Source organism: Adiantum capillus-veneris, chromosome 8, assembly GCF_014529385.1.
Source record: "Adiantum capillus-veneris isolate H3 chromosome 8, ASM1452938v2, whole genome shotgun sequence".
Taxonomy (NCBI): Eukaryota; Viridiplantae; Streptophyta; class Polypodiopsida; order Polypodiales; family Pteridaceae; genus Adiantum; species Adiantum capillus-veneris.
In genome coordinates this window covers 76,720,672-76,734,053 of record NC_140938.1, presented here as the reverse complement: position 1 = coordinate 76,734,053, position 13,382 = coordinate 76,720,672, and the positions used below count along the sequence as shown (strand labels likewise).

Below are 13,382 nucleotides of genomic sequence, written 5' to 3'. Positions count from 1 at the left end.
CCATTGTGTGTGTGTGTGTGTGTGTGTGTGTGTGTGTGTGTGTGTGTGTGTGTGTGTGTGAGAGAGAGAGAGAGAGAGAGAGAGAGAGAGAGAGAGCTCCGGTAAGGTGTGTTTGTGTGCCAAAGCGCATGAAACCGTAGAGCTCCTTGGGTTGTTTGGTAGCCAATTTCTGCAATTGCAACCCCATGGAGATGAGGCTGAGTGTGAGTGGTTACGCAAGGGTGACAGTAGCCCTAGCTAATCATGTGCAACAAGGGCAGACAAGGGGAGCGCAGTGTGTGTGCGGCAGTTCATGTGCAAGGCTATGTGGAAAGCTCTCTGTGTGTGTGCTTGGTGAAATGCAGAACACACTAGTATGCATGTATGTGTGAATATGGCAATTTGCTACCCGGTGCCTAGTGCTCTGAGCTCACTTAATCTTACACAACCCATAAAAACACAAAATAAATTGAGTTCGAAGACATGATTAGCATGCTGACTATACATCTAGCTATGCCAAAATCTTGTGCACACACACATTAGCAGCTGTGTGCGCCTAATCACACACATTAGAGTTTGTGTGCCTAATCACTCACTAAACTAGTATATTTTAGGAATTGTTACGATAAATTTTTTTATAATGGCCTCTCTACCTAAGGCTTCACAGTAGTATTGTCCACTCAGGCACACTGGAAACTGGCCCTAGGTCAACTTTAGGAGATGTGAAAGTACAATCTAGAACTTTGCTGAGCCTAAGCTAGCATATGTGCAATTGAGTGGGGTCTAGCATAAGCAAATACATACAATGCATACCATCACTTGGCTATTGTGGAATATATACAACATGTAAATGGCATGTTTCCTCACTGTCAGCTCCATGTGAAATAATGTACTCGTGCCCTCGAAATCAACGCACATGTGTCATGGACAAATTGCAATCCAACTTATGAGGGATTTGATCTTGAGATGGAATTGATTACACAAAACTATCCCACATGCACACATTGTCTGTGACATTAATAGCTGTTGAGCCTGTCTCAATACCAATCCAAGCAATTCATCCATGCTCAACAATTGAATGAGATTTCATAAACCCGGGTAAAAAGGCCATGCTTTTCTCAATGCTTCCCGTGTAGGTTGAAAGAAATAGGAACAGGCCTCTCTCTCTCTCTCTCTCTCTCTCTCTCTCTCCAACTAGCTCCATCAAAAGCAGTGCCATGGCCTATGAACATAAGACGCCTTGTTTTGAGGCGTTAGGCCACTCGTGCATGAAACACTGATCAGGCTCATACCCCATTCTTACTTGTGAGTTCCTAACATGGCTACATCCCCATGCTGCATCACATGTTTGGGGTTACTAAATCAACCCATACATATTTGTTCCTAGAAGTCTAGCCATTCTCTACTTATTTTTTCTTCTCACCTCCATAGGAGGCCCTCGAGAGTTCCTCAGTTTGTTTAAGTATGTGGACTGATATGACAATTTTGAGAGGGGGCTACATTTGTGCGCACGCTATGGTGGGGTTTACTTGTTTCTAGCATCTCTCCATAATGAAGATGTGGCTTCTCAAGTGTGCTTGGACCAAGTGACTGGTGGGTGCAAACAATCCAAAGATATATTCAATAACAGGTTCTAGAGCTCAAAGAAGAGAAGTTTAACTGAGGTTGGAACAATCCCAAGAAACCTTGAGAATAAGAGAGAGAGAGAGAGAGATTCTGCAAACAAAATATCCTGGCAAAATTTTGGGTTTAAAATGCCTAGGGGCGAGTGTATATCCGGGATCAAAAAGCCTCCTCAAAGGTTTCCCATGCAATATGATGGCGAGAAGGTTAGCTGATCCATATCAAAAATACAAAGGTAAAATTTTTGGGTCTACAATGCCCGGAGGATCGTGTGAGTTGATCCTTGCAAAAAGATCCCCTTATCTCCATCAAGAGGCATTGATCATGTTGCAGACCCCATGAATGTGTGAACCAAAAACATCTTTATCAGTCCACAAGGAGGCTTAATAGATATTTAAGCCCCTCACACCCGAAAGCCCCATTTTCCTAACCACCGTCTTTGGTAATGCTGGAGGCTCTCTGAATCCTATTGAGGCACTATATTGATTGGCATAAGCAATTACTGTAGCCTTGTCCAGATCAAAGCCCTTCAAGGAATTGTAATATCCAATCCAGGATTGATAGGCCATGGTTCTGATATTCAAATCCACCTGAGAAGCTTTCATTATGATCTGCAAAGCCAGAGGCTTAATTAGCAGGCAGAAGTGCACATAATCGATCCATATATTGACAATATCAAAAGGGCCAATCGAGCTCATCATAAAGCCATTCAAAAACATGTGCACACATGCATACATATTATGTATGAATGTTAAGTTATGCTCGTATGTTATATAAGTATGTATGCTGTTTTATGCTATGTATGTATGTATGTATGCTACATGTACGGCTCAATGAACATATGAAGGGCGCACACACCGGCATGCACGCACACATACATAGTATGAATGTATGTAACGTGCGTTATGGTAGGTTGTGTAATTTAAGTTATGGTGTGTTATCTATGTATTATGTTATGTATGTATGTATGTATCTACACACCAGTAAAAGAGCCTCTGTGAACTTTACTAAAAAAATGCATCACACTTACTCCCTTCTCTTCCTGTGGTGTTACATTTGGTGCTGGCACCTCAGTAATGGGAAACTTGCGCAATTTTTCAAAGAAGAACCCTTCCCAAGGTGCAAGCACTAGCAAGCCTTCACCGCCTTTGCCAGCACGCCCTGTTCGACCAAGTCTATGGACATACTGCTCCACTTCTGTAGGTGCACCAATCTAATAAGAACATTGAGAAAGCGTCAGATGAAATAAAGGCACGCCGCGTCATGGGAGCAACAAGTGTAATAGCACTAGATGAATAGACAATCATCATATGCATTCAGTCAAGATGATGGTAATCTAAATATGAGTACGTGAAGTCTTTTCCACACAAATGAGGAAATAGCCTAGTTGAAGACTATGTGTGGGTGTGTAAAGGCCAATGTTCAGTTCCCATCAGCATAGTTATATGTACACATACATACAGATATATATATACATATATACAGATACATACATGCATACACAGATGTGTGTGTGTGTGTGTGTGTGTGTGTGTGTGTGTGTGTGTGTGTGTGTGCACGCACGCATTTTTGTAAATAAATACACACGCACGCGCGCGCAGTGTATGGACAAAATACACAAGGATCATCTTCATAAATAGAGTCACATGCAATTAACTTACAAGGAATTGGTGACACTGTGCTACAACACAAACAAGAGAACCCTACCTCAATTCAATCAAAAAGGACTTACTCTACTAACTTTACCTGGACAACAAGAGTGACATCAGGGTAATCTACACCTCTGGCGGATACGTCAGATGTGAAAAGGACAATGCCTCCTTGAGACTTCCTAAACTCTTCTGACACTCGATTACGATGGCCCTGCGCTTTTCGCGAATGAATCTCTCTACAATTGAAGCCGAGGCGTTCAAAAAGAGTGAACGTGAAACCCGTTACTCTGGCAGTTGCACAGAACACAAGCACCTGTTCATGCAAACAATAACAATGAAAGAATTAAATTTAAATTGACTGGATTTGAATGTCAATATCATCCACTTTATTAGGCTAGTCTCAAAGCATTTTTTTTAAAATTGCCCATGGAGTTTGAGTTTCCATCGTGTTTTGGGTCATCTAGAGTCCATAGGTTTTGATGGTGTGTTTTGGGTCGTCTGAAGTCCATAGACAAAGTTCTGTTTTTTTATAATTTTATCAAAGCCTAACTTTGTCTATGGACTCTAGACAACCCAAAACAAGATGGAAACTGCAACTCCATGAATACTTCAAAAAAATGCACTGTGAGACCGGCCTATTACATCCACAAGCAGCACTCCAAATGCTAGTCCAAGACAATTGGCCATCTAACCCACCTGGCTGCTGCGGTGCCTTGCGCAACCATGCTAGGAGTAAAATGATTTATACGTATAAATCACCCCTTCGTCACACGATGTACAAGGCCTAGCACACAGCTCAATATGTCGATCATGCCAATGGGTGTCCATTATTTCAGGTTCATGAGCAAAAAAACAGACTTAAAAGCTTTTAAACCTTGTATCGGGGCTCCTCGTGAATATGTTGTTGCAAAATGGAAAAGAGCACGCCAAGCTGTTGTTTTATAGGTACTATGATACACTGCTGCTTCACCTGAAAATGGATAGAGGTTCAGTGTGAGGTTTGGATGACAAGCCCACAATCTTTGCAGCGAAGGCATGACAAAAACCTTCTCATGAGTGTCTTGACTATCATTCCCAACAGTATCAATAAATTCATAGCCTGGTTTGAGAGCAGTTTTAGCAATATTATGAACCTGCAAACAGTGGGATGTCAAGAATGACCAGACCAGCTTGCTAAAGACAGTTAAAAACAAAGAGATGCACCAACCTCTTTTGGAATAGTGGCAGAAAACAGAAGATTTTGCCGATGTGAAGGCAGAGCTTGCCTGATTTGCTCAAGGCTCTGTTTGAAACCCATGTCAAGCATGCGGTCTGCTTCATCAAGAACTAACAGTTTCACTGATCTTAAAAACCTCGTGAAATTGGGGGTGTTCTGAATATGATCCACAAGTCTTCCAGGAGTACCAACAAGAATCTGGAAGCACATAACTCAGTAAGTAACAAGCTTTTTGAACAAGTTTATTACATACAACCATGCGGTTTCAAAGACCCCATCAATCATAGTCACAAGGGAACACCGCTCCAAGCTCTTGGAAGCATAGTTATAGGGAATGGCCATTTTCAGGCTTTCGTTCCCGTTCCCATTCCAACTTCCCATTCGGAATCCCCCTTCTATGTTTTAGACACGAGCTTCCGTAACTCATGCCCATTTCCATTCCCCATTCCACGTTCTGATTTCCCATTCCTGGTAACCACATTCCATGGAGAGCCGTTCCCGTTCCGATTGCCGTTCCAAATTGACTTGAGAGATTGTGTGAGCAACATTTGTGAACTAGGTTCACAGGAAACAACCAAATGCGTTTTCATGACCACTATGGAGACTCTTCGGGGTTCCTTCTTTATTATGCTTCTTTTTCAATAATTTAGAAGTCCCAAATAGCAATGGTGTACACACCTGGCAAGGCTTCTCACGGAGCTCCATTTGATCTCCTCGAATATTTGTGCCGCCATAGACAGACTGAGCATTGAGGTTCTTGTGAAATGATAGCAATTGCTTGGCTTCTACAGCAACTTGCTGTGCTAATTCTCGAGTTGGACAAACAATCAAAGCAAACACTTGATTCCTGGTCCCTGCTCCAGATTCCCTTAAAATTACCTCTATAGCCGGAAGCTGGAGAGAAGAAAAAATCCCAAGAAAAGTCAGTGCTAGACATCCTTCATAACTCAGAACACCATAATTTGCAACTGTGAAAAGACACTCAAATGAGATAATGAGATAATCAACCGGGGATGAGGAAGGGGAACAAACTAAAGAAATTTGAAAAGGAACACGGTGAGTCTCAACTCACGTGGGCCTCCTTAGGTATGAAATTTTAGTTTCATATGAAGCCATTAGAGATTTGACCAAAAGGCACATTAGAATATAACTAACGTATGAAGCATTTAATAACTTCACAATGAAGCCATTACAGATGTACTCAAAAGAAACACTTAAATATAGCACGTACACCTCTCTCCCTTCTTTTCTAAGGCTTTTTTAGAAGGCCAAAAAACAGCAATTAAATCCACCGCACTAGGGAAAACAAGTCAGAAATCATAACAGCTTACATCTCAACAAAAGCACCAACAAAAACTTACTAGGAATGCAATTGTCTTTCCTGTGCCCGTTCTTGCTTTTGCCATGACATCTTGACCTGCATCAAGCAGCTATTTTCAAAACAAAGCAAAAAGTTGAAAACTTCAAGACTTCAGGATTTCATACCCTTGCTGTACCTCGTAGAATACTTGGGAAAGTTGCCTCTTGTACAACAGTCATAGTCTCATATTTCAGAACACTATGCAAAGCTTTGATGGAGAGTGGGGATACGTTGAATCCATCGAACCTATGACAAAGATCTTATTACTAATTCGGTAAGATCAAGGCTTTAAGTGCGAAGTAAAAAGTAATAACTCCAGCCTAAGAAACCTTTCCTATAAGAATCCATCCTGGCCACAGAAAAAAATTTAAGTCACCCCAGATCTGTTGAGTCCCCACCCATTTCTGTTGTGGCAGATCCTGCACCTTCACATAGAGACAGGCAATGGTAAAAAAACAAAAACGGACCTAGATGTATAGCCCCTCGCAAGTAAGTGCCACACAATTAACACTTTTTAAAAATCTAGAGGCACCCTTTTATTGGCCCATCCACTCCCACAAAGGCTCTCCTCACTGACTCTCCACCCGTCAGTCCCATGCTCAGCCCACCCACCCCAACCAAGGGGATCAACAACCCCCTCTCCTCAAAGGCAACCACCCACCATTGGCTCCGAAACCCCCTCCTTACAGCACTTCCCACCACTGCCCTCAGCCCGTTACCCCTCATCCTCCTGGTGGTATCAGCCCCAGCAGCTACCCCCCCCCCCCCCAAAAAGCTCGAACGCCCCACATACAAAGCGCACACCCACATTCCACATGCCAGCAGATGATTTCGTTTTCAAATGCAGTCCTTGGGTCAGCCAGCATTTTTCAGTTTTCAGCCCATCGCCGCCATCAATGATAGCAGATCAGCCTATAGCCTCGTCGTCAATAAATCCTAGCCAGAATCCCTAGCGTTTTTGAATTTCACCCCTTAGCCTCACAGATCCAAGCACCTAAAGCAAGATCCCATCAGCATCTAGAACCATTGTATCAACATTTGTGAAATCTAAAGCAAATACCCCTCTAGCGATAGAGAGGGGGGCCCTTGGAGGGGGGTTTGGAACCCCATCTTAGTCTCTTCTCTCTCTCTCTCTCTCTCTCTCTCTCTCTCTCTCAGCACCTTCACTCACATATCACTCTTTTCTCTCTCTAGTTTTTTGCACAACTCTCATGAAGTAAAATAGATCATTTAGAGACATTTTCAACCATAGCCAGATATTGCTTGAAGCACATGAACACTTCGAACTTAGCTTTAAGCGGATACACCCATGCATGCCTGGAGTAATCATCAACAAAGGTCACGAAGTATAGGTAATTGCCTAAGAATGGAGTTTGCATAGGCACACAAACATCACTATGCACAAGTTGCAATCTGTAGGTAGCCCTTACTAAACCATCCTTTGGAAACTTCGAACGTTGCATCTTACCCAAAATACAACATTCACAAACATGCTTCGAAGGTGCTTCGAGAGGCAGCAAAGAAGCAACCATATCAAACTTCTGCAAATGCAGCAAACTAGCAAATTTCATATGCCCAAGGTGTGCATGCCAAAGTTTTGCATCTGAATCACCATTTGAATCCACAACTGCATTTGTAAAATTTTGTCCACACTTGTCATACAAAGTAAGCTTATACAACCCATGGCACAAAATGCCAAATTCAACAATTTCATCACCAAAATTGAGATCATGAATTGTACATCTGTCATCCACAAATTTCACAATGAGACCAAGTCTAGCAAGTGCAGATACAGACAAAAGATTCTTTTAGATCCCAAGTACATAAAGAGCATCAACAAGTGTAAAAGAACTGACATTCGTAGTAGTCAGCACAATCTTTCCAACTCCCTTATAAGGTGCAGCGGATGTGAATGTTGAACTTTGCTCAAGATGAGTGCTCCGATCTGTGCTCAAGGGTTCCTTTTACTGAGCCTTCCGTTCCTTTAATGAGAGAGTGCAAGTGATCACAAACGAAGTCCTGCTAAAAGCACGAGGATCCCTGTAATCTGTCGAGTATATCATCGATCCTAGGAATCGGAAATCTATTTTTGATGGTGATTTTGTTGAGAGCTCTATAATCGATGCACATTCTCCAAGATCCGTCTTTCTTCAAAACTAACAACACGGGAGAGCAATACTAGGCTGGACAAGACCCTTTTCCAAGAGGTCTTTCACTTTGTTCATAATCTCTTCATTCTGTGCTCGGCTCACACAGTAAGGTGGCCGGTTCGGTGGTGTGCTTCCAGGTATCATATCAATGGTATGATCTTCAGGACGAGCAGGTGGTAACTCGCCTGGTAAGCCCTCTGAGAAGCAATCGGCGCGAGAGTGGAGAAAATCTTGGCGTTTTTTATCAAGTTTAGACATATTTGTCCTATCCTCATCACTCAACTCTTTCATAAAGATCGAGTAAACATTAATTTAGAAATGGGCAAAGCCGATACAATAGGAACAGACTCGCCCTTCAGTTTAATGTCAAGTACAATGGTTCTGCCCTTCTCTGTAGTCAATGTCACTTTCCTCGCCCAATAGTCGACCACGACATTGTTCTTGTGGCACCAGGGAATTCCCAAGAGAACATCACAACCTTCCAAAGGCATTATGTAAAAGTCCTCATGCCCCAAATACCCCTGACAATGCAACCGAAGTTTGCCAATGACGGGTGTAATGGCTACGTCCCTACCGGACGCCACTAGAACTGCCTCCGCAAGTGGTCCCATCCGATCGGGCGTGATCTCGAGCCGCGCCACCAAATCCGGTGAAATGAAGTTGCCCTTGGCTCCTCCATCAAAGAAGATCAAGGTCTCTTGGTCTTTCACTTTGCCCCAAGCTCGGCAAGATTCTGTACTCTCGTCCATTGTGTTGGGATCGGTACCCACACAATCTGGAACCAGTCCTATCTTCATCTTGCCTTTTCTTCCACGTTCCTCAGCTGCTCTCGAACTCTCAGGCCTTTCGTCGATCTTGTCATTCTGTTCTTTCTGTGCCTTTTTAGGGCACTTCGCAGAGATATGTCCATGTTCCCCGCATCCAAAGCACTTCCCCTCCATGATGAAGCGAGCTCTCTCCTGAGGAGTAAGCTTGGGTCGTGCATCCTTCTTTTCTGGGTTGCTCTTTCTCTTTCTACTTTCATTTTCTGAAGTCTGTTCGGCTCGTTGTGTCATGACCTCATCGGTGGGGTAGGTCAGACTGCCAGAGTGAATGGCAAAACCCCGTTCCGTATGACTCATCAACTCCTGAATAGAAGCTGACTTCTGTTCCAAGCAGTGATCTCGGATCTCTGTAGGTAGACCCAAGGTAAACCGCTCAATCTGTTCTCTGAACGAGATCTTCTTGAATGAAGAGGCGGGTAGAAAAGAGCTCCAGAATCTCTCGCAATAAGCGTCCACTGTATCTTTCTTGGCGCTTGAGGATGGCTTTAGTATTGTCTTTCACTTTATCTAGATACTCACTACACATCTTGTTGTAATCAAGAAGCACAAACTCTTTTTTGGTTGTGCTCATCAAATCATCTTGAAATATGGGGTTGCATATAGCATTGAATGGTATATTGTACGCCATAAAAGATTGCATCCATTTTGAGTGCAACTCAGGAAACCACTGCTTATCTAATGCTTCATATAGTGTCTGTCCATTGGATGATACTTTGCATGATTTAGTTGTGCTAGGGTTCACTGCTAATATTGAATCATGTCCATCAAGATGAGTCGAATGAGGAGTACATTGCTCATTTACTTGTACAAAAATGTGCTTCATTTTCTCATTACCAACGGACATTCCTGTTGCGAGATTGGGCACCCTCTTGTTGTATGCGGTTAATTGCGATTGGGATAGCTGGCTTAATGATTAATTATAGTGCACTTCACAAATAATGCAATCAATGCATGAGCTACGTATCTCTAACATCCCAATGAGACCGCTCAATCGTAGGCAAAACAACTCTAGTAGTAACAAACCTGTCATCAGGACATGCAACAACAGAGCCTGTATCCAGAAGACGGACAACAAACTTGTCACCAGGACCTGCAACATCCTCAACAGAGCCTGTATCCACAGACGACGGACGTACATCAATGCCCTCCACAACATTCCAAACACCGTTTGACACAAGAACATGTGTCATCATGTAAGCCCACATAGGATGGTTGTCCCCATCTAATTTACCCTCAGCAACAAACATCTTGAAAACATCTAAGTTGATATCAGCCATGATGAGTGAATGCATCTGATGAGGAAACTGCCCTAAAAGAGATAAAACAGCATAGGATCAACATGTGCTATATAACATAACCCAAAGAAGACTGTAAGGACCTATTCTGTAGAAATTGTACTGACACAAAAATTCTGCACAAAAGGACAAAATTGCCTGCCCAGTGTTGTCTATAGTGGAAACGGAGGCCGATATGGGCCTGAACAAACCTAAATCGGAGAAAGTGAGGAGGCCTGCAACATCCTCAACAGAGCCTGTATCCACAGACGACGGACGTACATCAATGCCCTCCACAACATTCCAAACACCGTTTGACACAAGAACATGTGTCATCATGTAAGCCCACATAGGATGGTTGTCCCCATCTAATTTACCCTCAGCAACAAACATCTTGAAAACATCTAAGTTGATATCAGCCATGATGAGTGAATGCATCTGATGAGGAAACTGCCCTAAAAGAGATAAAACAGCATAGGATCAACATGTGCTATATAACATAACCCAAAGAAGACTGTAAGGACCTATTCTGTAGAAATTGTACTGACACAAAAATTCTGCACAAAAGGACAAAATTGCCTGCCCAGTGTTGTCTATAGTGGAAACGGAGGTCGATATGGGCCTGAACAAACCTAAATCGGAGAAAGTGAGGAGGCGTGTGCTAGCGACACTGGTGACTATGCCTGGGAGGACGCAACCTGCTTTGATACCAATTGTTGGAATTAGGGTTGCAGGAATGCACACACAGCTCTCAAGGCACACAAGAGAGTATATTGCTTAGTGCACTATAATGGAAAGATAAGTTAGCCCTAGGGTGATGAGCATATATACAATGCACGAGAAAAAAACCTCCTAATGAGGGAAAAACGTCCCGGCGATCCTAAGTGTGTTCACACACATTACTACCACAAATATGGTAGCAAGAGGAAGACAAAGAAGCCCCCAAGGAGGAGCTCACAAAGGCAAACACCGAAAGCCTTGAGAAACTTCTAAAGCTGGCAGCATCAATCATGACTATATCCTTCTCTAAAGAATGATCCCTACAAGTGATAGGTGACCATAGGTCTAGAAAAGCTGCCTCAGAGGTGCCTGAATGTCACCATAAAGAAACAAGAAACAAAGCCAAAGATGCAAAAAGGAGTTGTCTAAGCTGGACTGGAGGGAACTCCACAAGGTGAGTAACGTAGGCTCTATCTCGTGTAGCTGAAAATTGAAAAAACGAGTCTAAGGGAGGCGTGTCATCACTTCTCCACGTTGTAGCACAGAAGGAATAGGTACACTGAAGATACACCCTCTTGAAAGGCTAGCAACCAAAGGACAACCACCCATTAATATCTGCGAGACAAATACTACTGTGTTGGATGGAAATGTAATAACAGTGAAGACATTAGGAAGCAACACTATTTTTATTGGCCAATGCCCACAATCCTGCAAATTTTAGATTGTTGTGCAAAGAAACATGAGCTGTTGAAAATAATAAGTCTAGCAAGGCTGCCAACCCAAGGAGACCACCCAATGACATCCAGCCGACAAACGCCTTCAGAAATTTTCTCATATAGCCCATCAGCAAGGAAGGTTTCACCAAGTTTATTGATTTAACTTAGTCCAAAGCAATTACCCTAATCAACAACCATGCCCAATCTCTTATAAGCAGTTATGCTTGTCCAAAACCAGCAATTTCTCCACTAGAATGAGTACTAGGGTGTACCTTGTCTGTGTAAGGTGCGCCTTACTGGGTTCCACATTAATGCCTGACACCACAGATTCATTCTCGGAAGCAATCTGAGCTTGTCTAAATTCTTTAGTAAAATCTTGCTGTGGTGGGGCTTCCCTGGGAGTCATCGTTCTTCTTGTCCGAGGAGCAGGGTTCCGGAAACCATCCTGAACGCCATTGTCAAATGCGATAGTGTCCGCAACAGGCAAACGAGGTGCCTTTCGGGACCCCTTTTGAAGGTTCTGCTCAAAAACAACTGTGTCAGCGATGGGCAAATGAGAACGAGGAGACTCTCGCTGAGTTACTCTTGAGAAGCTGTGGGGGGATGACGTGCTGCTGTTCATGGCCACTCTGCCACCGGTTTTGGTGGACGCAGGGTAAAGACATGGCGACGAGGGGGGCAGCTTGCGGCCGCACAGGCAGCTCTGCAGGTCCTGGGGAGTTGGCTTTGAGTTACACCACAGCGCCATATCCATCCGTTAGGCAGCAAATGAAAGGCTCGAGATATTTTTTGAGTCACCTTGAAATTTGGAACTAGCCTTGCTTGGTGGGCGTTGCTATAGACCCTAACAGCACATATGCAGATTGACATCAAACATCCACCACTGAAGTAAAGGAAGTATAAAGCGCATTGTTTGATGAATTTTCAAACAAGGTGAAAGTTCACTATGGCCTACATACAGTTAAAACCATTTGGAACTAGTCTTGCTTGGTGGGCGTTGCTATAGACCCTAACAGGACATATGCAGATTGACATCAAATAACCACCACTGAAGTAAACAAAGTATAAAGCGCATTGACGAATTTTCAAACAAGGTGAAAGTTCACTATGGCCTACATAGAGTTAAGACCGTGAGAAAAATTTAAGGAAAATTACCAAAATACCCCTCTAATTTGTGAAAATTCCCAAAATAACCCTCAAATTTCCAAAATACCCCCAATATTTTGTAATAAATTCCCAAAATGCTCTTCAAATTTTCCAAAATTCCCAAAATATCCCCAGTTGTGAGATTATATATTTCCAAAAATAAAGAATGTTGTAGATTTTCATAAGAAGACTAATTGTCTATCAATACAAGATGCTAAAAGTAGAATTTGAGTTGGTTATATAGGTTTTGGAGATGAATTGCTTCATTATTTTTTTTACACATAATTGCCTTTCTTTGCGAGGTAATTTGTGACAAATTAGGTGATAAGCTATCAAAAACAGATCTCAATTGTAAAAAAGGAATAAAGATTAGAAAATCTTGAACAATCCAACAAAACAAGAACCAAGGGTATTTTGGGAATTTCCACACATTAGAGGGGTATTTTGGTAATTTTCCCAAATTTTAATAATAAAAGTTTTTTTGTGAGAGGAAACAAGAAAGTGACACTAACTTTTAAAACATTTGTTATCACAATTAAATGATATGGTTTTTGAAAAAAATGTAACAATGAACTAACTAGACTGTAATATATTCCAAAAACTTAAAAAAAATGTTTGAAAAACCACTTGAAAGCATTGTAGCAAATTGAAGAAAAGAAAAGGTGAAAGAGGACAAGAAAGATTGTGTGTGACCCAATATTCACTAGTCCTCTTTAAAGAGA

The 13,382-nt window shown here is 42.4% G+C and overlaps 1 protein-coding gene across 1 annotated transcript; it reads right to left on the bottom strand.

Moving 5' to 3' along the window:
- Nucleotides 1–1,709: 1,709 nt before the first annotated feature.
- On the bottom strand, nt 1,710–12,352 carry LOC147452398 (DEAD-box ATP-dependent RNA helicase 26-like). The gene is made up of 10 exons (XM_086518110.1): nt 11,787–12,352; nt 5,967–6,076; nt 5,832–5,887; nt 5,149–5,364; nt 4,462–4,668; nt 4,301–4,387; nt 4,129–4,224; nt 3,349–3,567; nt 2,633–2,815; nt 1,710–2,213 (listed from the first exon to the last, which is right to left on the bottom strand). Exons 1-10 carry the CDS (start codon nt 12,266–12,268, stop codon nt 1,986–1,988), a joined length of 1,884 nt encoding a protein of 627 aa, XP_086374236.1. The 5' UTR covers nt 12,269–12,352; the 3' UTR covers nt 1,710–1,985.
- Nucleotides 12,353–13,382: the final 1,030 nt, after the last annotated feature.

What these genes read in the sequence shown, in the direction of transcription:
- LOC147452398 (XM_086518110.1), bottom strand. Translation starts at nt 12,268, where the DNA reads ATGGATATGGCGCTGTGGTGTAACTCAAAGCCAACTCCCCAGGACCTG. An exon ending in GCGCACCTTACACAGACAAG is followed by an intron (nt 6,077 to 11,786) that starts GTACACCCTAGT and finishes TCTTTGTCATAG; the next exon opens with GTTCGATGGATTCAACGTAT. An exon ending in CACCACAGGAAGAGAAGGGA is followed by an intron (nt 2,214 to 2,632) that starts GTAAGTGTGATG and finishes CTGGCTTTGCAG; the next exon opens with ATCATAATGAAAGCTTCTCA.